Source organism: Ursus arctos, unplaced genomic scaffold, assembly GCF_023065955.2.
Source record: "Ursus arctos isolate Adak ecotype North America unplaced genomic scaffold, UrsArc2.0 scaffold_7, whole genome shotgun sequence".
Lineage (NCBI taxonomy): Eukaryota > Metazoa > Chordata > Mammalia > Carnivora > Ursidae > Ursus > Ursus arctos.
The window spans coordinates 34,045,262-34,071,104 of NW_026623089.1; the positions used below are offsets into that span (position 1 = coordinate 34,045,262).

General features: G+C 36.4%; 1 protein-coding gene across 5 annotated transcripts in view; it reads right to left on the bottom strand.

Annotated features, from left to right (window-relative positions):
* Positions 1–25,843, bottom strand: part of TNKS2 (tankyrase 2) — a 73,047-nt gene that overhangs the window by 35,250 nt on the left and 11,954 nt on the right. For all 5 annotated transcript variants that reach the window (XM_057308508.1, XM_057308510.1, XM_057308507.1 and 2 more), the window contains exons 2-13: positions 23,634–23,858; positions 21,372–21,467; positions 17,790–17,826; positions 17,547–17,622; positions 17,085–17,179; positions 14,784–14,850; positions 11,878–12,064; positions 10,729–10,850; positions 7,855–7,946; positions 7,693–7,771; positions 4,701–4,872; positions 2,102–2,181 (exon numbers count right to left, since the gene is read on the bottom strand). In XM_057308508.1, coding sequence (XP_057164491.1) covers positions 2,102–2,181; positions 4,701–4,872; positions 7,693–7,771; positions 7,855–7,946; positions 10,729–10,850; positions 11,878–12,064; positions 14,784–14,850; positions 17,085–17,179; positions 17,547–17,622; positions 17,790–17,826; positions 21,372–21,467; positions 23,634–23,858 — 1,328 coding nt within the window. The remainder of the gene's footprint in view (positions 1–2,101; positions 2,182–4,700; positions 4,873–7,692; positions 7,772–7,854; positions 7,947–10,728; positions 10,851–11,877; positions 12,065–14,783; positions 14,851–17,084; positions 17,180–17,546; positions 17,623–17,789; positions 17,827–21,371; positions 21,468–23,633; positions 23,859–25,843) is intronic.

A 25,843-nucleotide genomic window follows, 5' to 3' on the forward strand; every position in this document is an offset into this window, starting at 1 on the left:
GAATGAGTATTTTTAATACATGTGCCAAGTGCTGCTAGGTTGGGTACTTTTCACCAGCCACTTTACTTCCTACTTCTCAGTTTAGTTTTCTGTACTCTGAGACAAGTTTTCTAATACTTAGAAGTATCTAGCATGATGGATCACCACTAAACAAATTGAGCACATAATTTAGTGTTCATTGGGTAATATGCAGATGTTACTGTCCCAGTAATTCACACCAAACCCCCCGTCTACAGATAGATACTGGCTAGAAAGGTTGTGGAGATAAATTACTATCAAGTGAATTCTTTTCTTAACATTTTTTAAGGCAATCTCTACACCCAAGGTAGGGCTTGAACCCACAACCCTTAAGAGGCACACACCCCACCGAGCCAGCCAGGTGCCCCGCCATCAAGTGATTTTAAAAGCAGGGGTAAGTGAAGATGGCTCATTCACAGAGAACGAGGGAGAAAGGACAAGCTTCCTCAATCCATTACTGAGCATCATTTCGTTCCTCAAGTCCCAATTCCTGCCCCAGCTCTTTTATTTCTTCCTCGAGACGCCTAATGAAAACAAAGTCTAGCCTTCAATATTATATATAATGAATACAGCTCTATGCTCTTTAACACATGTACGTGCACGAACGTCTGAAATTTTTACCCCCCCAAACAAAAAAATCAGCTAGTTGCCCTTTAACTAATTGCCTTTCATTTTTAAATTAATTTTCCAGAAAAAAAAAATCAGCTCACTATTTTCAACTCAAGTAACTTGTTTTTCCACAAGTCAGCAGTATTTAGTAATAGAAACCAAATCTTCCTTCCAGTATCTTATTAACCTCCCACTTAAGGGAATGAGAATGTAAATATAAATTACGTCAAACAATAAGATTCCATTATAATGGTTTTTTTCTTTGAAAAATGAGATTATTTAAAAAATAAAATCTTAAGTTACTTGGAGATGATTGTACTATCTACATAAAAACGCAGTAGGAAAAGATCACATGGACTTTTAAATCAATTTCCCCAAATCTCTTTATTTAAAAGGACAGTGAATAAGTTTCCTCAGAGCTCAAGTTCAGCTGAGACCAATGTATTTCATTCTCAGAAAATCTAAAATTGACTTTGTGTGGTGGGTCTGTTCAGGATTGAGGACACCAAATAGAAATATCGTGAAATTGCTTCATGTAGCTACTCCTGTCACAAATCAATAAATTCAGATTTTTATAAAATTTATTACAAGTCATTGTTCCCTCAAATAGGACCAGCACTATTTTTGAAAAAGTCCAGGGGCAAGGGGGGGGAGGGATGGCAGAATATAACAAAGCTTTTTTCTCCCTGCTAGCTTTGGGAATTAAAATAACACTACAATAAAATGGAAAAAAAACCCGAAACCCCATTGCATTACTGAAGAATTATTTCATTCATAAAACATGTTGAGTTAATTTTAATCTATATTAGTTGAATGGAAAAGTAGTCTTGCTCTTTCAAAACGTTAGGCTTCTGAGTTATGTACTGGGATATACAACTTCTATAGGTAACAGAAGTATCTGGTACAGGCACTAAGACATTACATATCACTCTACGGTAAAAAGTAAAGGAAAATCTGAGGAAGGGTTATTCTACGGAGGATAACCCCAGGAGTTGGGCCCTGTAAGAGCTGAAGTTGGCTAGATGAACTGAAGATTACTAGGAGACAGCGGCTCTGAAAAGTGGCAACACAGTGGTAGAGAGAGCAAAGAAATAAAAACAGAAGAAATACATCGACACAGTGACACACTGTTTAGTTCTTCATCCCTTTCCTGTTCTATGTGTCGTACGTAAACAATGGACAATTTGATATTATTCTTTTAAGGGGACAAATAGGTCATTAAATGAAACTTATTTCCATAAACATGCACTTTATTTAAATTTGTGATTGTGAAGTATTTACTGAGATGCACGTGAAACTAAAAAGTTTCTTCCACTGAACAATGATTCTTACTTGCGGAGAACTAGATTATCATTATTTACCTTTAAAAACAAGGCACATATAAATAACTAGGCTCTTCATTACAATAGTAGAGATTCATTAAACACTGAAAGTAAAAACCCAAAGTTAACAAAAACATAAGACCATATCTTACTTTTACAGTTTCTACATCGCCAGCCTTTGCAGCTTCCAGCAACTGTCTGTCTGCCTCTGAATTACCCAATGGGATACCCTCTAAAAAGAGAAGGAAAGAGTGATTAAAACTCCCATGAAGAAGGCAGGACCAGGCTTTAAGAGAGGCATCTTATCTCAAAGTAAAGTTCTTTTACAGTTTGGTAGATTATATAGTAAATCTCCACAGTAGAGGAAAACCAGAAAGACTTTGTTAAAAATTTTTGTGAGACAAAAAAAGATTTTTGGGGGAAACACTTCATGTATATACATATAAATAAGCAAAATGTATGTAAATGTGAACAATAAATGAGATTTAAACAATAAAATGGAATATAAAACTGATGAAAGATGGCATGTTCTACAACCAAGGACACTGGATGGTGGAAAAGCTTTAAATCAGGAGACCAATGGCCAGAAACCTAACCATGGGTCTGCCCTTAACTAGCTATCAGAACTGGGGCAAGGGGCCTTAGATTTTTTCAGTTCTAAAAAGAGAAAAGAGAGACTAGGAGATAACTAAAGTCATGTTCAGGTCTGAAATTCTGCTTTATAGCTCATTTAAAATTTCACAAGAAAGGAAGAAAACATGTACCTTTATATCTTAGAACAAAATAAACTCCAATGGATTAAAGACTTAAGAATAAAAAAATTACACCTTAAAAATACCAGAAGAAAATATAAGTGAATATTTTTATACCTGGAGTAAAAAAGCATCTTAGAGTAGTACACTGAAGGCAAAACCAATATTGATTTGGAAAAATATGTCAGGCAATAACATAACATTAAACAAAGTTATAAGGCAAATAAAAAATGGAAAAAAATATTACAACATATTATCTTAAAAATGCAAATTAAAATAATGAGATCCTGGGTTTTTCTTTTTCATCCATTAGTGGGCAAAGAGGAAATGGGGGAGCTACACTGACAATATTTTTTTTTTTTTTTTTTAAAGATTTTATTTATTTATTCATTCGACAGAGATAGAGACAGCCAGCGAGAGAGGGAACACAAGCAGGGGGAGTGGGAAAGGAAGAAGCAGGCTCTCAGCGGAGGAGCCTGATGTGGGGCTCGATCCCATAACGCCGGGATCACGCCCTGAGCCGAAGGCAGGCGCTCAACCGCTGTGCCACCCAGGCGCCCCGACACTGACAATATTTCTATACTCTGCGTTAAAAAAAAAGCATTACTTCTGAAGTTCACAGATACACATTCACCAAACGTTAAGAATCATAATACCTAGTGCTGACAAACAGGTCTTGTCACATGCTGTTAGTAGGAGTATAAAATGGTACTTAACAACCTTTCTAGAAGATGATTTAACAATTACAGGTTATCTGTAAGTTGACCTGGAAATTCTACTTTGACAATTTACTCTAAGAAATTAGCTTGAGGGGCACCTGGGTGGCTCAGTCAGTTAAGCATCTGCCTTCAGCTTAGGTCATGATTCCAGGGTCCTGGGATCAAGTCCTGCATCAGGCTCCCTGCTCAGCAGAGAGCCTGCTTCTCCCTGTCCCTCTGCTGCTCCCCCTGCTTGTGCTCTGTCAAATAAATAAAATCTTAAAAAAAAAAACAAAACAAAAAACTAGCTGGAAAGGTAAGAAACTGCACTTAGCACAAAACTAGTAGGACTGTAATCCTCCATCACGAGGCAACTGAATAGGACTGGTGTTATAACCCCAAAACTGACACTGAAACAAATGTGTGGTATATGAGGAACTAAAGGGAATCCTGAAAGAGTCTTGTAGTTAGTTCAGTTTTGGCAGGTTCCAGGTTGTTTTGTCAACCTGCCTTCATCTATTCAGTGTTTTTCTCAAAAGGTGGTTTCCAGATCACAGGCATAAGGATCATCAAAAATGACTGTTAAAGATACAACAGGCTTGACTGGTTCTATTTCTTCTTATGTGAGCTTTCAGATGTCAAAGTCACTTTAAAATTTATTGGACCAGATTTCTAGGGTGAAATGTATAACCTATGCAAAATGTATAGATATTTGATCTAAATATTTAAAAATATAATGAATATGCATGTATTCAATAGTTAAATATGTTTTGGTAAGTCAAATAGTTGGTTACCTTATATAAAAATTCTACATGCCTTATATATAAAGGACCTTTGAAGAGGCAGGGCCAGTCTTTAGAGTATTATTTATCATTATGGATGCTCAATTGAGAAAGACCTACCTTTTTATGTTTTCCTGTCTTTAAACTATTACATCTTTAACACTATCTAGATAAAAACTTAAGAGCCAGCTATTAGAGAAATTAGGCAGATGCTTCTGGAACAAAATCTTAGTAAGATTTAATGACATTTCAAAAACTGAGTATAATGAATTAAGAAGTAACAGCCAAATATTCTACATTTTCTTTTTATTACCAACTTCTGCATAGTATGTGAAAAGAACTATTTTTATTTTTAAAGTTTTATTTATTTAAGTAATCTCTACACCCAAAGTGGGGCTCAAACTCCCGACCCTGAAATCAAGAGCTGCATGCTCTTCCGACTGAGACAGCTAGGCACCCCTATGTGAAAAAATTTAAAGATTAATTTTTCAAAGTTGATTTCACGAAAGCACTTAATACCTTGAAGAAGTTGCTGCACGTTTTCATTTCCCATCTGTAAGGCAGTAAAGCCCTGAAGGGATATGATGTTCGGATCACACCCATAGCTCAAGAGTAGGCGGCAGGTTTGCAGATGACCACAGTGTGCAGCTCTGTGCAGAGAAGTCTGACCGAGATTATCCAGAGCATTAACCTTAACAGTGCAGAAAAAGCTAAAATTAGCCTGTAAATCAAAATTTAAAACCATCCAATCATGTATTTGACGCCTGCTACTAAAATTTAAAAATCCCAATTATTCTCTAATGAAACCTATTATCCAGTGCTAAAACAAGTGTTTTTGCTCAAATATAGAGCATATATTCACCAGTTTATTAAGGCTGATTTTAGAAAAGAACCCTTTTTGGATTAAGAGCAGGTGTTGAATAACAGTTGTGTTTGGCATTAAAGTATTAGTATATTTACTGCATTTAAAGGTAGACATTGCCTAAGAAAGTTTAATCCGTGTGTTTTTATGGAACTCTGAGGTTCTGAAATGTGGTGACTATCCCAAGATAGACAACAGTAACAAAGCCGGAGACTAAATTAGCATTAAAACATTTATTCTTACTGGCTTAGTTTACTTTTTTAATCATGTAAAATATAATCTGTATAGATAAATATATTATGTTCTATTCACACAACAGAATACTTTTAAGCAATAAAAAGGAAAAAGTGATTGGTACGTGGATCAATCTCCAAAACAAACAGAGGAGAAAGCCTTACAGAAGAGTATGCATTGTACAATTCCACAGATGTGAAGGCCTAGAACAGGCAAATCTAATCTACACAGGAAATAAATGAAATGGTTGTTGCATCTAGGGGTGGAGATTGCCTTGGATGGGGCCTTGCCTCTGCCATGAAATAACATTCTATACCTTGATGAGTTTTGGTAGCACAGGTGTATACATTAGTCAAAATCTAGCAAATGTACATTTAAGATTTGTGCATCTCACTGCATGTAAGTTTTGCACCCCCAAAAAACCTGTAAATAAATACTGACCTCTAGATGATGCCTACATGGAAGTATTTAAGGAAAAGTGCATAGCAATTTGCAAATTACTTTGAAATGTGTAGTAGGTATATATACATTTATGGATAGATAACAGGAGAAACTGATGAATATGTAGTAAGACAATATAGTAAAATGCTAATTCCACCATCTCATCTCCACCTGCACTCTTCCCCACCAGGTAAGTAATTTTTCTAAACGTAAGTGAGAAATTAAGTTCCTCAGTAATTAACCCTGTGGCCACTACTGTGATCTGAGACATAGTCCAATTCATATTCATGGAATTGGAGAATATTTGAACAGGAATATAGTAAGACTTTCTCAATGAAACCAAAACTGGATTATAAATTGCTAGTCTCCAAGCTTAGGGGACTTGAAAATTGATTTAAAATGTTCAGGACAATTAATCCACTTATTCACATACCCAAACTCACTGAAATGTGAAATACACCCACTTGAAAACTTTATTTGGGTACCACTTTGTGTTAAGATGTGGGTGACAAACTGGTCCTGCTTTGCCTGGGACTTCCCCGCTTTTAGTACTGACAGTCCTGTGTTTCTGGAAATCCCTCAGTTCCTGGACAAACCTAGATGGTTGGCCCCACTAGTCAGGACTGTTTCACTGAGTTTCACAACCGAGATTTAATACGCATCCAGATATTCTAGTAATGCACCACATGTATGAAAAAAAGCAATCAATGAAAAGTTACAGAACAGATAGACGAGATATGCCAAGCAGTCAAGCAGAATAAACTTTATTTTATTCAATAATTTACAATAGGAAAGACTGAGATTATACATTATCAAGAATTCCACCAAAGAGAAATTAGGACACTGAGAGGAAACACAAACAAGAAGTTGTAGAAAGAATTCTAAATGGTTCCATGAGTGGGAACCCAAGGAAAGACATGTCAGAAAACTATTCTGCAAAGCACCTTTAGGGAAGAGCCCTGGGGTCACCCAAGGGCTAAGGGTCTCTACTCCTTTCTTTTCCCTTCATTCAGAGCAGCTCCATTGTTACATAATGAATTTCTACTAAAGATTTTGTTTGGAAAAGGCAAGGATCCGTGGCTAAAACCTGTCAAAACTGTTGAATTAGGGGACTGTTATCTCTTCCAATCTGGGATGCCATGTGTATCTTTTACTGAGTAGTATTTTTTAAAGTTCCTAGGTAAGAAATGATGATTTCTAGCCTGATGAAAACATAATTATTTCAAGAATAAAATGCTTTGTATACAAATGCCAACTAAAGAACACTGACTTGGGAACTGTTTTCCATCAAATTATTATTATTTTTTTTAAAGATTTTTTATTTATTTATGTAACAGAGAGACAGCCAGCGAGAGAGGGAACACAGCAGGGGAGTGGGAGAGGAAGAAGTAGGCTCCCAACGGAGGAGCCCGATGTGGGACTCGATCCTGGCACGCCGGGATCACGCCCTGAGCCGAAGGCAGACGCTTAACGAGTGCGCTACCCAGGCGCCCCTCCATCAAATTATTTAAATAATTTATTTCCTTCTGTTCCAAGTCCTTTGGTTTAGTCACAGAAATAACAGAGCAAGACTGTGGCTGGGGCAGACAACAAGAGTTATCATGGTAGCCAAGGAACAGAAGACAAGAGTGAGAGAAGACTGGAGATGACTGGTCATAATCAGTGTGTTTCTAGCTGAGGATATTATGAAGAGTATTCCATTACAAAAAGCCCTTAAGGATAACTTGACCAGTGGGGTGTGACTAAAAGAAATGGAGAAGGAAGGATATATAGGAAGCATGTATTTTTGAGTAAATCCTTAGGCTTTCTAGCAAAAAATCAAATAAAGTATCTGCTAGACTATTTTTAAGTATAGATTAACAGGAAAAAAGTAATACTTATGAGAGAGTAAACAGTTTAGGAAGCCAGGAGTTTCATCTGCTAAACAGAAAATAACTCATTGGATTACCAAAGATTACCAAAGAGGAAGTATACCTTTGCTTCATGTTTCACCACGACTTCAACAACGTCATTATGAGCTTTCTCAGATGCCACGTGGAGAGGAGTCAAGAATCTTAAAAAGAAAAAGTCATCCAATCAATGTATTTTCAAAAAAAAAAAGTGCCAATAATTTTTAATTACTAAAAGTAGACTTACTCTTTAGTTTTTTCATTGATGTTTGCTCCTTTTCTTAGCAACAGTTCACATATTTGCTTTCTTTTGGGGTATGGAGATGCGGCAGCACAATGCTAGATAATTTAAATTGCAGCATTAATCAAGGCCTATATGTAACTAATTTTTACTTAAGAACATTTGTGTTTACAATCAAGAACAACTAAGAAGTTATTTAACTTTTCTTTCTTTCTTTCTTTCTTTTTCTTTCTTTCTTTTCCTTCCTTCCTTCCTTCCTTCCTTCCTTCCTTCCTTCCTTCCTTCCTTCCTTCCTTAAGATTTTATTTATCCATTTGACAGAGAGAGACAGCCAGAGAGAGAGGGAACACAAGCAGGGAGTGGGAGAGGAAGAAGCAGACTCCCAGCATAGGAGCCTGATGTGGGGCTCGATCCCAGAACGCTAGGATCGCGCCCAGAGCCGAAGGCAGATGCTTAACAACTGAGCCATCCAGGCACCCCTCTTTGTTTTATTTTTGACCTGACTTTGCTACTCAAAGACCTTCTATTGGATAGAACGTATAACAATTACCAAATTCTGGCCGGGTCTGCAAATCTTATTTATCAGAAATGTTACTAAATATTCTGATCAAGTTTTATAGTTGCCCTGTATCTTTAAAAAAGCCACTGCTGATGTGATGAAAATTTAAATTAATGTCACCAACACTCCTTTCAAAGCTATTCCCACATAGCATGGTGTCTATGTTATTTTTAAAAGTTTAATTAATAAAACAGTCCAAAGGTTGGAGTTTCTTTACATCAAGTAATAAAAGACACTCATCAGCTCTGGAGGCTGCCTGGTAACAGCACAGATCAAACAGCTGACAAGATTAGTATTTACTTCTTTCTCAACCAGTTGCTCAAATAGAATAAGGAGCTTGGATTACCTGTTTGTCAAAATCAATGGGAGAAGATGATATACTCTAAGCTGGAGTCTATAGCATCTATATCTATGGTATATCAAAGAGCAAAGGAGACAGGAGGTAGGGATTTGCTAGTTATACACCTAGAATGTATCTCATGGTCATGTCCCAAATCTTTGCATCCCCAATATTGGGGATGATAGTCATTTACAACAGGTGTTCAATAAATGTCTGGATGCATGAATGACTAGGTCAATGTAAAAATATGAAGTTAAACTGAAGCTTGGGAATTCATGGAATAAAAGTTCTGGATAACTGTTAAGTTGTTCCATACGCCTAAATACGCAGTACATATGAAATTTGTTCTCTTATTTTAACCTGTTGTTAATTGTAAAGCTTATCTGATCTTCATGACTTTGCTTCAGATTCATTCTTTGTTGTGGTTGCTGTCACCAAAATCATTTCTTTGCCTTCAATAAAACCATTTCTAATTGGTAAACATAGCTACTTTGGTATGTTGTGAGTATCTTCCCAGGACATCTATCGGGATAGTACACAGAATGCAAATCATTTATTTCCAAGAATTCCTGATCAGGCCCATTTCAAAATCGCACTCCTACTCCTCTGACCCATCCTGGAAACCTGAAAGACACTGCCCCTGCACCAAAACTATCCACCAATACCTAACTCCTAGTATGTCTTGAGGTTAATAACAAAAATAAGTTGTTTAATAGCAGAATATTTAGGGAGAGATAATATGTAGTATTAGCTTTTCAGACCAGAAAATTTTCCTGTCAGTCTTTCTAAATTTCTCTGCACCATCTTGATAATGTTGTGATTTTAAATTTGCACTAGCCTTTCTTAATAGTCTGCAGCTTTGCAATTTTTTTACTTGGACATTTTTTACAACTTAAGTTAGAAGAAGGCTTAATATGTTTTATAGATATGTTTCTACATAACCTTCACATAGTTTACATCATAGCATAAGGAAGAAAATTAACCAATAACCAAGAAAATTAATTACCTATAAAACATTAGGTAAGTAAGACTATGAGTTAAATTTGCCCTGAAACACACTGGTTTATTTAGGGTCCTCTTCCCTCCCCCACAGCACATTCTGCAATTCATACAGCAAGACTGATTTTGTTCCTTTTAAATTGCTATTTGGAGAGCCTGGGTGGCTCAGTTAAGTGTTGCTTTCGGCTCAGGTCATGATCCCAGGGTCCTGAGATTGAGCCCCGCACTGGGCTCCCTGCTCAGTGGGGAGCCTTGCCTCTTCCCCCAGTCTGCCCCTCCCCCTGCTCACATGCCCTCTCTCATAAATAAATAAAAATCTTTTTTAAAAAATTGGTATTTCTAAGGTAGTCTCTGATTACACCATTGCCTTCCTATCTTCCATCACTTTATCCCTACTAGCTCTCATTCTTCTCTGACTGCTTTTCTATAGACTGCCCAATTTTCATCTCCTTTGTTACAGCTCCACGGAAGTGTTATTACCTCTATCAGCGAAGTAGCCTCTATTCACATAGACACTTTATTTACATAGTATAGAGGGGATACATACAGACTTCAGATCTAAATTTGAAAAAAATTATAATACTGGAAGGAAAACCAAGTGGTTGTTATATGGATGACAGAATTATTTTCTTTTTCATTACTTTCAGATGGTTTAAAATTCTCAATTACAAGCATTTATAATTTTTATAATAAGGAAACAATATGTACTATTACAATAATAAAAAAGCTACATATAACATACGCCAGTATATGAATGAAATTTTTTTTCTGGAAGGATACTCAAATGAATAATAGTACTGCCTTTTGGGGGGGTGAGATTGTCTATTTTTCTGTACTGCTTGACATTTTTTCTTTATATATGTTCAGGCATTTTTAAAACACAGATTTTTAAAAACAAATCTATTACTAGAAGTAGGACATTATGATTAGTTCAACATGTTTTTGGTTATTGCATCTTAAAAACTTCAATCTGAAATATTACCAATGCTGTTTCATGTGTTTGAGGATGCTTAAAATTCACCATTTCCAGAGAGAGATGTTTTTTGATTCGTGTTACATCAGCTTCCCGTGCAGCCTGCAGCAATGAGTGGCCTTTAAACTCATCTAGATGAAGAGAAAAACATGTCAATTGATGGGACTTAGCTAGTAAAAGATACTTAGCATTTTTTTGAAAATTATTTTCAAAATAATCTGACCAAAATAGTCAAATAAAAGCTCTAAAGATATTCTCCAAATATAACCCCCCAAGAGACAGTGCTATACCAGTTTCCCTCAGTTATGATATAATTTATCCCTAAACATATACACAGATCTAGCTGATGGCCAACTCAGGGTCTATTTTGGTCTATAGGAATCTGGAGTACTGCAATATATTACCAGACCAGAGAGTTCTAAGAATTTTCCAAAGCAGAGAACTTTTCTCAGTAAAGAAATAAAACAAAGCGTGATCAATCGTTCATACACTAACATCATGGCGGTAGCAGATGATTTTGCTCACACATCAGAGAACTAGTGGCTAGAAAACTGAATATTTCCAAGAACCACCTACTGATGAATAAATGAAAGAGTATTTTCTCAAGATTCCTCTTTTACTCATCAGATTTGTGAAACCACCCATTATCCTTTATTGTTTCAGAATAATACAAATTTAATACAAGTTTCCTATCAATGTACAACAATACTGTATCTGAACTAGGTGGCTATTTCTCACTACATTTACTTCAGTTACAGACAGAAAACCAAAGAACTGCCAGATACCAAAGAATATTAGATGGTTAAGATCTGGGGACCATGTTTACAAGACAGCGATCCTACGAATAACAAGGCAGACTAATAAGAAACTCACACCAAAGATGGGAACAAAACGCAAATTCATTCTTTTCAAAAACATACCATCTCATTTAACTTGACTTGAAAAAAAAATACAAATATATTTTCTTTCATAGCATCTTAACAGTAGAATGAGTAGAAACCTCCAGATGACTAAATATGCTAGTATGAACAATAGATACCCACGGGTAAGGAAAATTTTCCATTATTTAAAAATTTCTAAAAACAAATGAGAAAGAACAAATTTTTAGTTTGTTGGTATTTTAATATCCTGGTTGAACATTCATCATTTTATACTCACATGATAATCTTTCTTTTAACTGCGGCGTGGGAGCCAAATCTATAGCACTTTTATTATGACAATTCAGCAGTGTTGGATCTGCACCATAACTTAGGAGAAGAGAACACACTTCAACCCTGTTCTTTGAAGCTGCCTCATGAAGAGGAGTGAATTGCCACAAGTCCATTGCATTTACACAGGCACCATGCTGAGGGGTTGGAAGGGGGTGGGAGGGTAAAGCATATATTTAGTGTTCAATTTTTAAAGAGAATTTAGAATTATTAGTACTGTGTAATTTAACATCATGCAAGCTTAAACAGGCTATATCTTAAAAGTTCACTTTTTAAACCTATTATTTCGGAAATACATTTTTTCCCTATGGAAAACCAGTAGCTGGTTGCTAGGCTTATGTACAGGGGCCTTACTTAACTCTTTTATTGTTAAAAACAGTTATGAAGCTTTAGATTTAACTTGCACCTTTTCTAAGTTTCTCCCTTTTCTGAGGTACAATTTACATACAATAAACAGTTCTTTTATATTGTACATATACATACATATATATAAATATATATATATACACACACACATAGATCTCCATGATACCATCATCCAATTCAAGATATAGGACACTTTCATTACCCCAGAATGTTCCCTCACGTTCCTTTTATAGATAATTCATGCCCCCATTCTGTTAGCACCACATTAGATTTATGTTCTTGAACTTCATGAGAATAGAATAACACAGTATGTACTTTTGTGTCTACCTTCCTTCACACACCATGTTTCTGAGATTCATCCATGTTGTTGTATCAATAGTTTTTATTGAATAGTATTCCACTGTATTGATGGACCATAATTCACTTACCCATCATCCTGTTGATGGGCATTTGGACTATTTCTTTTTGACTATTTTGAATAAGGCGTTATGAACATCCATCTGTAAGTCTCTTTATGGACACATGCTATGTCCCTAGGCACGGAACTGCTGGATGGATGATACATTAGATACAGGTTTACTTTTATTAGAAACTGACAAATAGTCTTCTAAAGTAGCTGTATTATTATTTTTAAAGTGGCTGTAGTATTCTTACACTGCCTTCATCAGTATTTGAGTTCTAGTGTTCCTCCATCTTTGTTAATACTTGGTATTTGTTAGTCTTTTTAATTTCAGCCATTTCCAAGTATTGGAGAAGTCATTCTAGCTCAATCTCTCATCTCTCACAATTCCTTCCCATAGCATTCCTGCAGATGGCAAATGAGCTACTCACTCTTTTAGTACTTTCAGTACTAATTCTCAACTAACATGACTTTTCATAATTACTAGATAACTCATCTTATTAGAAATTCTCTTCCACATTAAGTTAAATATGTATTTTAAACTTTGATCTACCAGTCTTCTTTGGAGCAAAAGAGATCAGTACTCTTGGCAATATCTGAAAGCAACTCTTACGTTTTTCTTTTTGAGTTTAAACACCTTCAGCTCCGTCACTCATCTTTCTTATCAGATGGTTTCTAGATTTCCTTTCACCCTCATGGCCCTCAGCTAAATATGCTTCAGTTTAAAAGCTCCATTAAAGAAATTACTGAGTGCCTAGAATAACAACAGAGTCTCAATGTGTTCTGAGAAAAGTACTTTGCATCTGTTGTTACATTTGCTTTTGACACTATACTTCTACTACTGGCATAAAATCACCTTAGCTTCTTAAGCAACTACATCACGATTTATTTCCACAGTGTCCAGGTCATGAAAAGCAGTTAAGTGAATGTTTGCAGTTAAATGCCAGCTTCTGCTAGCCAACTGTTTAGCAAGGGTTGCCAACTGACTCAGTGTTGCCTACACCTCCTGCCTGTATTCCCTGTCTCTGTCTACTTGCCTAATCCAGACACTCCTGAGCCTGACTGCTCTGGTAACTGCACCCTCACCTCAGCTAACCTCTTCTATACATATGACCTCTAGTCAGCCTGCCATTCTTATTTACTGAACATCGGGTCTTAGGAAAACACCATTCAGTTGTCTGTAGGTCCCAATGCAATCTGTCTCATGTTTCGCCTTTATCCACGGTAACATTCCAAATGTTCTACTGAATTCAAGATTCAGTTTTACAATAAGAAAAGCATTACTGCTACAAATGTATAATGTTGTAGCTGCCTTATACATTTAAAAGGGCTTAGGGGCTACTCAGATTATCTAATCGTTGAAGTCATTTCTACGGGAAGATATTCCGTTGTAGCACATGCCAAAAAGCAAGCACGGAGGCACTGGAAACAAATATACTACCCATGACGGCTGCTGCTAGAAATGAGGAAAAGTATTAAGGGGCAGAATGGTGAAGAGTAAGAGAAGCCTCAAGAATGTGGTTAAATATATGTGTAGAAACTGGGGGACAAAAGGAAATAGGTGTGGGTAACATTCCTGTATCTACTCTGAAGGAGAGTATGTATCTTCTATTTTCATCCAACAGGGAGCAAAATAAGTTTGTTTTCAGTCCTGGGAGGGTGTTTGTTAAACAAGAGCCTCCCAACATATTGGAAGAAGCGCAGCTTACAAATGAGCCTTCTGCAACCCAAAGTATAACTGGGAAGATCTTGCAAATGTAACGACTGGTTTTAATAATATATATGAATCACTAAAAATTGCTTTCTGATATTTTCAAGAATTTTGAAACTTCACCGTTAGCCACAAATTACAGCATCACTTCAGGTGCTATTCACAAGATGACAGTGCTATTTTATATTTAAAATCTTAAAGTATCTCAAAAATCTCAAAGCAGTCAAATGTTTGACCTATCAATCATCTACATCTTATGATTATACATATTCCTTCTATATCTACCCATCCACCAAGCACTAAAAACACATAGTAAACAGGTATATAATGTATTTCAAATGATTTTATATAATTCTAAGAAGAACAGAAGGGAACTAACCTTGACCAGAAGCTCAGTTACTTCATAATGACCATAAGAACAGGCATTGTGTAAGGGCACCAGATCACTACAATAGGGGGGGAAGGTGAAAAGAAGCTTGTGTTAATACAGATTCCCTATAGGCCTAGTTTATTTAATTTTAATTAACTTAAATTTACACTTAGCTTTAAATAGCATACAGCTTTTGTGATCTTCTAATAGAAATGCACAGAATTTAACATCCATCTGAACACTTAAGTTCTAACAATTCTAACTTCCAAGTCTCTTCCACATCCACCTTTTTTTCCTCCAAGGCTACCACCACTGCCTTTATTATTTCTTCCTGTACTATTCAGCTTCCTATTTCAATTTCGCCTCCAAACTGTAGCCAGATTTTTCTAAAAGTAAATCTGATGTAGCTACTCTTTTTTTTTTAAGAGGGGGAGACAGAGACAGAGGGTGGGGGACAGAGAAAAAAATCTCAAGCAGGCTCCATGCCCAGTGTGGAGTTCCATGCAGGGCTTGATCCTACCACCCTGAGCCGAAATCAAGAGGTGGACACTTAACCGACTGAGCCACCCACGTGCCCCCTAATGTAGTTACTCCTTGTTTTAATGTCCTTCATTGGTTCTTCCTTGCATTTGAAAACTGGTTTCAACTGCTTAGCCTGGCATGCAATAGTCTGACTCTCTGGAGCCTTACCCTTCAATGATGGTATGCTCAACCACGTGCAGTTCCCTCCATGCCTCTGGGCATACTGTCCCCTTGGTGTAAACAGATTTCCCTCCCTCCTGGTTTACTTCTACAATCTTTTCCAAACTCAGAGCTCAAACACTGGCTCTTCTTTGAAACTTTTTTTCAGATTCTGTAGCGTAAATTACTTAATAAACTAAACCTAATTCCTTCATGATAGCAACGGAGAAAGAACTTCCTATATAGGAAGGTACAGTGGAACCTTAAAATCCTGACCTGTACCTTCAAGCTGCTCTTCCTTGGGCATCACTCACTAATTACCAGACACTGCCATGATGGCCTCTGGTGAGTAATGGCCACTCACAGTCTGTAATTCTACCTGTCCGCTCTTTAAAGGCTTATGGCTTTCCTTACCATTTTTTTTTTAAAAGATTTATTTATTTTAGAGAGAGAAAGTGCTCACTCAAGCAGGCTCCCCACTGAGTGTGGAGCTCAACGCAGGGCTTGATCTCACAACCCCAAGATCATGACCTGAGTGGAAATCAAGGGTCAGATGCTCAACCGAATGAGCCACCCAGGCACCCCTCACCAGTTTTTATTGTAGGATTTCCTTCCTGACCACCAATTTCATTTCCAATTATCAACTGGCTGTCTCTACTTGAGTTTCCTTCATCATCTCACAAAACCAAGAGTTCTGGTTCCAAAATAATTCTTCCAAAATAATTTTCCCTCCTGGATTTTAATATGTGTATCATTGGGTATCAGTTGTTCAGTTTCAGAATTTGAAATGCAGTTCTATTTTTATTCCTTTCTCTCTCCTCACATCGACAGTCAATGAATCTTACCCATTCTTACACTATAATATCTCTTGCACCTGTGTCTTCATTTCCCTTCCTCTACAACATTATTATGGATCCTCATTACGCCTGAACCCCTACAATGATTACTTTCACTGCTCTTTGACTCTGGTCTTTCTCTCCAAACTACCTGACACATTACTACCCAGAATGTGTCCCCTAAAACTCTTTTAGAACGAATCTTTCCCCTTGCTTAAGATCTTTCAACGGCTACTGTGGCTCACAGCGTGAATTCCTTAGACTAGAATACCAAGTCCTCTAAAACCTGGTTCTTACCTACTTCTCCAACCCTAACCTTCATTACTCCCCAGCCACACTGGTCTAGTCACTGTTTCTTAAATATGCTGTAGTATCTGCTTTAGCACATCCTTTCACATAAATTCTCTCACACAATGATGTTCCCTAAACTCTCTGCTTTCTTGAGCTGAGTCCAGCTCAAGTATCACCTCCCCCAAAGGATTTTCTGTCCAGTACAGCCATCACTGACAGTTCCCTCCTGGGAACTCCTACAGGACTATTTCTATTATCACCTCACACTTAGTAGAGAACTTATATTGTTAGGTATCTTTTCCTGCTTCTGGAAGTGTAGTGTAAGTCCTATGTGTGGTAGCTTTAAGGTTTTATAATTCCCTGTGTCCTCAGAGCAATCTGCATATTGTAAAAGCTCAATAATGTTATACTGTTTAGCAAGAAGATTTTTATAAGGTTACAGAGATAATTATAAAGACAGTAACATTTAAGAAATCCTCATTTTCCCCCAATGCTTACTTACCCTTTATCTTTAGCATGGACATCAGCTCCATGTTGCAGTAACAGCTGTACAATTTTTACTCTGTTGTATCCTGCTGCCAAATGCAATGGAGTTGACTGAAATATTAATCAGACAAATTAATGAAATTACAATAGCTTAAAAAATGTGTGTAAAAGTAAAAATCCAAATACAATACCAGAAATCCAGAAAAAAACTTTGTATCTTCATAGTCATCAATTTGGTTTTACAAAATCCTACATATTTACTGATGGCATTGTATAAAAGTTTTTAAGTTCATTATTGTAAATAGGAAGCAAACAACTATTTATTATCAATAAAATTTTACTAAGTTTAAGAATTAATCCAAATTACTGCTTAAAAGAAAGTATCAGCATTCTCATCAAATGTTTTAATTTTTACTAAGACAAATGCATTTTCATGTTACCGGGAGGATGAACACAACTTAGTTGCAAAAGGAAGTACCTTTCTGCCATCACTTGCATGGCAGTTGACATTTAATGGTGTCAGTAGAGCCATCATTTTTTCTTCATTGCCACTCCTAGCACACAAAAAAAACGTATTAGCAATTTGTATTCTTCATCAGATGCTATCTGGAGACATACATGTGATCAAACAAAAATTCATTCTTTTTTAAAGTTTCCTTATTATTTAAAAAAATTAATGATGAAGTTATTCACGATACATATTTATAACACCAGTACACACCTGGCACTTTCCAAAAGTTCATCTTTCTTATATTCACCTGTGAATTAGGGGGAAAAAATTTTTAAAAAGTTAATCACAAAAGTAATAACAGTTTAATGCATAACGATCCTCATGAACTATAAAGTAGATAAATTTAGAAATAAATTTCCAACAAATAGAAAATGATTAATTAACAGATTATCGTGCAGTTTAAAAATATTTATATGAAGAACATGGAATACATTTGTTATGAAAGTAAAAAAAAAAAAAATCCAATGTTATGTAATGAAGCTATTTGAAAACAATATGCACCAAAAAAGGAAAGCCAAGAAGAAAATATACCAAAATTTCAACAAAGTTTGTCTTAGGTGGTAGGTTACTGGTGGGCTTTTACTTTTCTTTTTACTCCTCAAATTTCCTAAAACCAATATGTTATTTGTGCAATGGACAAAATGCACTCACAACTTCATTCAAAAGTAACACAAAACAAAATCCAATATGCCATAATTGAGGTAACAAAAGACAATCTATGGCATTACAAACTAGACATAATTGTTAATATTTTTATGAATGCATAAGATTTTCCAACACTAAAATTACAGTGCTACTTTAAATATATACAAATAAAAACAGGATTAAATATAAACTCTTTATGCCTATAGCCTCCATATTTACAAATGAATACAAACAAAACTTTAAAATGAATACAACTTAAATTAACATAATTTAACATAACAGACGTATTTACTGATTTGTTGAAATAAAATCCGAACTGCTATCCACAATACAAATATACACTGATTGCTAATGCAAGGATTCTTTGAGTCCTAAAATCTTTTAAAAAGAGAAAAGCAGGGAATATAGTATGGAATAGTGAAGGGAGAATTGAACACTGAAGTGATAGTTATAATAACAGCTTGCTTTTCTAGAACCTTTTTGGGGGACTGATCTAAATTTTCCCAGTAATACCAGAAGAAATATCACAAAGTCCAAGCACAAGAGTTCATAGCAGAACTCCTCTGACTCTAGAATATTAGATCCGACGTTGATTCTCATGGTGATCACACAGATAAGAATCCAGAAAATAGTATGGCAGAGAGCTTCTTAAGAGGAAACACTCTGATGAGGGAGAAACATGTGAAGTGGATACTACTACTCAAAAAAGCTTGATAGTCTAAAATGAACCTAGAGACTAAGCCTTATACATGTTAATAGGTTCCAAAGACATGAACAGGTTATGAGAGAATAACTGACATTCTTCAAGGCACTGAAATTGGTATGCCCAGAATCCTCTGTTCAGAAAAGAGAACAGTTAGAGCTTTTTGAAAGGTTTTCATAAAAAAAAAAAAAAAAAAAAGATTAAAATATATTTAAAAAATAGTACATAAAGGGGTTAAACATGTTATCTGGAAAAGTCAGGGACATTTATTTTATTTTTTTTAGATTTTAAAATATTTACTTCTTAAAACTGACAGCCTATATAGAACCTTATCATAAAACCATATACGTTACAAAAAATTTTTATCAGAACAACTACAATGCCTAGAAAAGTAGCATTTTAGGCAGTGCCAGCTTGGAAATATAAATTCTTTGATTTCAAAAGGAGATGTTTCATAAACCTATTCACTGGTCAATAAAAATTAATTTCTGAGATTTCAAATATTTTAAGCTTTTTTTTAAAGTTTTTATTTTAATCACCAGGTGCTTGCCACAACAGCGCACTCCTTAATCCCCATCATCTATTTCACCCATTCTTCCACCCACCTTCCCTGCTGGTAACCATCAGTTTGTTTTCTATAGTTAAGAAGTCTACTTCTTGGTTTCTCTTTTTTCCCTCTTTGCTTGTTTTTTTGTTTCTTAATTTCCTCACGAGAGTGAAATCATATGGCATTTGTCTTACTCTAACTGACATTTCACCTAGCATTATACTCTCTAGCTCCATCCATGTTGTTGCAAATGGCAAGAATTCATTCTGTTTTATGGCTAATACTTCATTGTGTATATATACTATTTCTTTTTTATCCATTTATCTACGGATGGACACTTGGGCTGCTTCTGTATCTTGGCTATTGTTAATAATGCTGCTATAAATATCAGGGTGCATGTATCCCTTTGAATTAGTGTTTTTTTTTTTTTAAAAGATTTTATTTATTTATTTGACAGATAGAGACAGCCAGCGAGAGAGTGAACACAAGCAGGGGGAGTGGGAGAGGAAGAAGCAGGCTCCTAGTGGAGAAGCCTGATGCGGGACTCGATCCCAGAACGCCAGGATCACGCCCTGAGCTGAAGGCAGACGCTTAACGACTGTGCCACCCAAGCGCCCCGAATTAGTGTTTTTGTATTCTTTGGGTAAATATCCAGTAGTGCAGTTGCTGGATCTTTGGGTAGTTCTATTTTTAACTTTTTGAGGAACCGCCACTCTGTCTTCCCTAGTGGCTGCACCAGTTTGCATTCCCACCAACAATGCATAAAGGTTCCTTTTTCTCTACACCCCCACCAACATATGTTGTTTCCTGTGTTGCTGATTTTAGCCTTTCTGACAGGTGTAAGGGGATAGCTCACTGTAGTTCTGATTTGCATTTCCCTCATGATAAGTGATGTTGAACATCTTTTTTTTTTTTTTGAGTGAGAGCTCGAGCGCACATGCGCCCAAGAGTGGCGTGGGGGAAGGGGCTGAGGGAAAAGTAGAGAGAGAATCCATGCTGGACATGCAGTCTGATCCAGGGTTCGATCTCACGACCCTGAGATCATGACGTGAGCCAAAATCAAGAATGGGAGGCTAACTGACTGAGTCACCCAGGTGCCCCAATGTTGAGCATCTTTTCACGTGTCTGTTGGCCATCTGCATATGTCTTTTTGGAGAAATGCCTATGCATGTCTTCTGTCCATTTTTAATTGGATTATTTGTTTTTTGGGTGTTGATTTTTCTAATTTCTTTATATATTTTGGATAGTAATCCTTTATTAGAGATGTCATTTACAAATATCTTCTCCCATTCTGTAGGGTGCCTTTTAGTTTTGTTGGCTGTTTCCTTCTCTGTGCAAAAGCTTTTTATTTTGATGTAGTCCCAATTGTTCATTTTTGCTTGGAAAAGGCAGGGACATTTAAAAAATATCCTGAATACATGATAGTAACACACAATTATCTATTACCCCTGACCGAAATAAGGCCGGAAGCACAAATTTAAACACCAATTAAAAAAAAAAAATAGATGGGGCGCCTGGGTAGCTCAGTCATTAAGCGTCTGCCTTCGCTCAGGTCACGATCCCAACGTCCTGGGATTGAGCCCCGCATCGGGCTCCCTGCTCAGAGAGGAGCCTGCTTCTCCCTCTCCAACTCCCCCCTGCTTGTGTTCCTTCTCTCACTGTCTCTCGCTGTCGAATAAATAAATAAAATCTTAAAAAAAAAAAAAAAAAAAAGCTTTACTTTTCTTAGACAAGAATCAAATGCCAATTGTCCAGATGTAGAAAAGAGTAACAACTGAACTGAGAGTATTTTGAAAATCTAGTTGAAGTCGTTAACTGCAGGAAGCAGACTGTCTACCTAGCAAGCTCAATTTTTTATATTCTTCGTAGAATACCCGAAGTGAGTACACAGACTTACCAGTCAGCACTGCTTTGGCAGAAGGGTCTGCTAAATCTAATGCTGTCCTTCCGTCTGTATTTCGGATGGTTGGCTCAGCTCCATGCTGTAAGAGCACTGCAACATAGCAACACTACCTTTCAAAATGGTAACATGACAATTTGATTTTAGTAAATCATCTTCTCAAAAATTTTGGTCCAGAGGTGTTGGAGTTATTTAAAGACCTTTCATATCCTGATAGCATGCTAAATGTTATATCTTAAAGATTAAGATTATATAAAATATTGCATTATTTTATGTACAAGACACATTAAATAAATGTCCCCTAAGCTCAATGTCAGGTTTCCTTTGCTTTGTGACTAAGGACAGATAAGAGTATATAAGGAAATAAAAGGCTAGTTTGCTTGAAAGCATGTTCTTTCATTCCAAATGAACGACTGCCTATGTTAAAGACTGTCCTATCATAACAAAAACGGAATTTCTAAAGCTATAGATAGCCCAGGAATAGGGATCTGTGGAATTAAAAAAGAAAAAATGAACTCATACAGGTAAATTCTTTAAAAAAGAAAAAAATACTCTCTGTAGGATTAACAAACCCCATATCAAAACCGTTATATTACATCCCAGAGCACATTAAAAAAAAAAAAAAAAGACTTGTGCTATATTCTGTATTGTTATTTGTTATATAAAGATATTCTAGCACACTCTGTAAGTAAGGTGCTGGGGAAAGACAGGCAAATAGATGCAGAAAGGGGAGCCTACCTCCTGTTCTTTGACAGGGTTATATTCATTCTACTCTACTACTTACTACCTGTAATAGTGCTGGCCAATAGAAATAAAATGTAAGCCACATATGTAATTCAAAATTTTCTAGTAGCCACACTAAAAATAATAAAAAGAAACAGGTTAAATTATTTTAAACACATTTTATTTAACCCACTATACCCAAAGTACTGTCATTTCAATATTTTATTTATATTGTGATCAATATAAAACTGAGATTTCTGCACTCCTTTTTTTCAAAGTAAATCTCTGAAATCTGGTATGTAAAAAGTACATCTCAATTCAAATGAGCCATATTACAAGTCCTCAGCTACCATACTGGACAGTAAAGACATAACTATGTTTGGAAAACCCTACATTATTAAAGCTGATTATTTATACATCTGAGACTCAGGAACTAGAAAAGGACTATAAGCAGCAGGAGTAGCAACTTAAATAACACACAGGAAAGGAGAATTGGGCAGAGGTTACTAGATAATGTGTTTTGAGTCTTTATAAATGACCTCACTTGAACTAAGCTAGGGACCAGTATAGTGATCTGGGGCTTTGGGATAAGGGGAGAACAGTTAAGTCTAGCTTAAAGCACCTGGACTTTTCCTAGTGCACAGACCTGGTTTTCTATCTGTCCCAAGGATTTCCACCGTCCCTGTTTTGCATCAGGAAATAGAGCTAAGATAAGCAAAGTCCCAAATCCCTGACTGGTAGGCTCAGAAAAGTCAATACCAGATTAATGAAAACTCTCAAATAAGCAATTTTTTCAATGATAATTTTCTGTCAGTGATCAACCTGTCAGGTAAATCCTCTATCATTTGTTAAAGCAATCTAAATGACTGGTAATTTGTCCTTCAAATGTTTATGTACTTATCCTGCCATTTCTATTCTACAATAATCCTACTTCATGCCCTCATCATTTCTCATCTGGATTATTCTACAGCTTCCTAGCTGGTCTCCCTGATGCCATCTATTCAACCTAGCCCCCTACCAGATCACTCTTTTGAAAATATACTCTCATCAGACTGTTTCCTTAAAAATCTTCAATGATTCCACACTACCTCCATAACAGTATCAAGCTCCCTAACCTGGAATTCAAAGCTCTTTATAAAGAAGTCTACCTACCTTTTTAATCCTTCTCCCACTACTTCCAGGAAAGACTCCAGGAAGAAGCAACCTGACTCCAACCAAGTCACTGTACTCAGTTCCCTCTAATACTTCCTGTTCACTTCCACCATGACTTTACCTGGTTCTTCATGTGTCTGATCTCCCAGGAGCATCTAAATTTCTAGAGAACAGGAATTTTGTATTCTCTTCTTTAAAGAACTTAAGCTTAATACCATATAAAAGCAGACACTCAGTAAATAATGATTAGATTAAATCACCAAGTGTTCTTTAGTATTTAAATTCAGCCTGGCAGAATTTGATCATACTAACAAATGAATTCAACTTAGACTCAGAATAGTTACAAACTGTTTCAGGAAAATTCTGGAAAGTAAATAGTCTTACCGATGCAAACATCAATCTTTCCTTTAATTGCAGCTTCATGGAGGGGGGTATAATTCCAATTATCACGAGCATTTGGGTCTGCACCATGTCGCAAAAGGAGACTGACTACTTCAGCATGACCAAAAGAACATGCGTTATGAAGAGGGATAAGCCCCCCATCATCACGTGCTTGGACATTTGCACCATTCTGAAGCAAATATTCGACTACATCTTTCCGCCCAAAACCTAGAAGAAAGCAAATTATCCACATTTAAGTGTGCCAAAGAAAATATATCAATTAGTATTGATAAGTACTAGCCATGCTAAAGTGTCAATAAGTATCGATAAGTATCAATAAAGTATCGATACATACTAGCCATTTAGCCATGCTAAAATGCCTCTGGATGAATAATAACAAAAGATTCAACAATTCAAAAAATAACGAAAAGATCTGGAATATATCAATAATCTTAATGAGAAAGCCAAGGGTCTCTCTAATGGTTTAGGTAATACAGCTGATCCTTGAACAACATGGGTTTGAACTGCATGGGTCTACTTATAAGGAGATTTTTTTTTAACAGTACTGTGAATGTATTTTCTCTTCATTATTATTCTAAGAATACAGTATACAGTACATATACAAAATATGTATTACTCCACTGTTTATGTTATCAGTAAGGCTTCTATGGTCAACAGTAGGCTGTTAGTGGTTAAATTTTGGGGGAGTCAAAAGTTATATGCACATTTCTGATTGCACAGGGGGTCAACATCCCAACCCTCACATTGTTCAAGGGTCAACTGTACTACTAACTTCAGAGAATGGTTATGAAATACGTGACAGAAAGCCCAAAGTTCAAATGTTTTCCACTCTATAACAGCATTTCTAATTGCAAATATGGAGTTCTGCATATTTAGGAGCATACATTTTCAGACTTTTTAAGTGTGTAACTCTTGCTATATAAAATGGTTCCACTAAATTGGGGGACTATGCGATAGCAACAAATAAATCTACTTACAGTTTATATTTGTCTATGCAGTGAAGATAAAAGTGATCCCAGGCAAAGGTGTGACATCAGGTGTCTTCAAAGGAGCCCCTACTTTGTCACATGCACAACGCAAGCAACTTCTTTCTAGGTAGGAGGCCTCCTTTAGAAAACCATGTCCCACAGTTCTGCTATAACTGCCCCCGTATCAAACAAAAAAAGCCCTACAACTCATTTATACTAGTTTACAGATTTAGTACCAATGAATTTCAATCTCTTACAATTCTCATTCTCACATAACAGCACTTAAAACCTTTTTACGCTAAAAAAAAAAAAAAGAAAGAAAGAAAAGAAATGGAAAACAATTTCAGGGATATGTTAAAGCAGACGGGGAGGTATACGTGTGTGGTGGGAGAGAAAAAAGGCCCTTTTCACTCATCTGAAGTTTTACCCCAATATTCTTAAAACCACAAGGCTGAATACAGTTCTTCTAAGACCAGAGTGGGAGCTGAATGAGAAAGCAGCGATAGTATGTTTTTAAGGTGTATGCCTGGGGATGGCCCAGTTGCAGCCGATGGAAGAAGATGGCTGGAAAGATTAACGAGATCCTATGTTTTAATATTGCTAGGCTTCATGTCACAAAGATGAGTATCTTTGTATCTCTGATTCTCCTTATTCTCTAAGAGCTCACACTTTAAGACAGGGAGAAACAAAAAGAACCAAGAATTTCAATACAATATGACTGCCGTATTAGAGGTATATAAAAAAATGCTACTAGAGTCCAAAGAAGGGAATACCCAAATTGGGGGAAAGCAGAGAACAGGAAGGACTACCTGAGGGGATTCCAACAATGACATCTGAGCTGAAGGCTTACAGAAAAATCAAGGGGTCATTAGGAGAATGGGGAGAAGAAAAGTGAGGGGAAGGACTGGAACAAGGGAAGAGCACTGCAGTCCAAGCAGAAGAGACAAAATGTACACAGCCATGGAAGCATGAAAGAGCAGATCATTCATAATAGGACACAGAATGCCAATTAGTAAGATGCCAGATGAGGACCCTTTTATATGTCATACTGAGGCAGCATCTGGATTTTGTTTTATGGAACAGTGAATAGTGTTTTTTAAAACTGTTTTCAGGCAGCAGATTTTAATGGAATCATTTTTTGTCCTTAAAAAAAAAATGTGAGATATATGGGGCGCCTGGGTGGCACAGCGGTTAAGCGTCTGCCTTCGGCTCAGGGCGTGATCC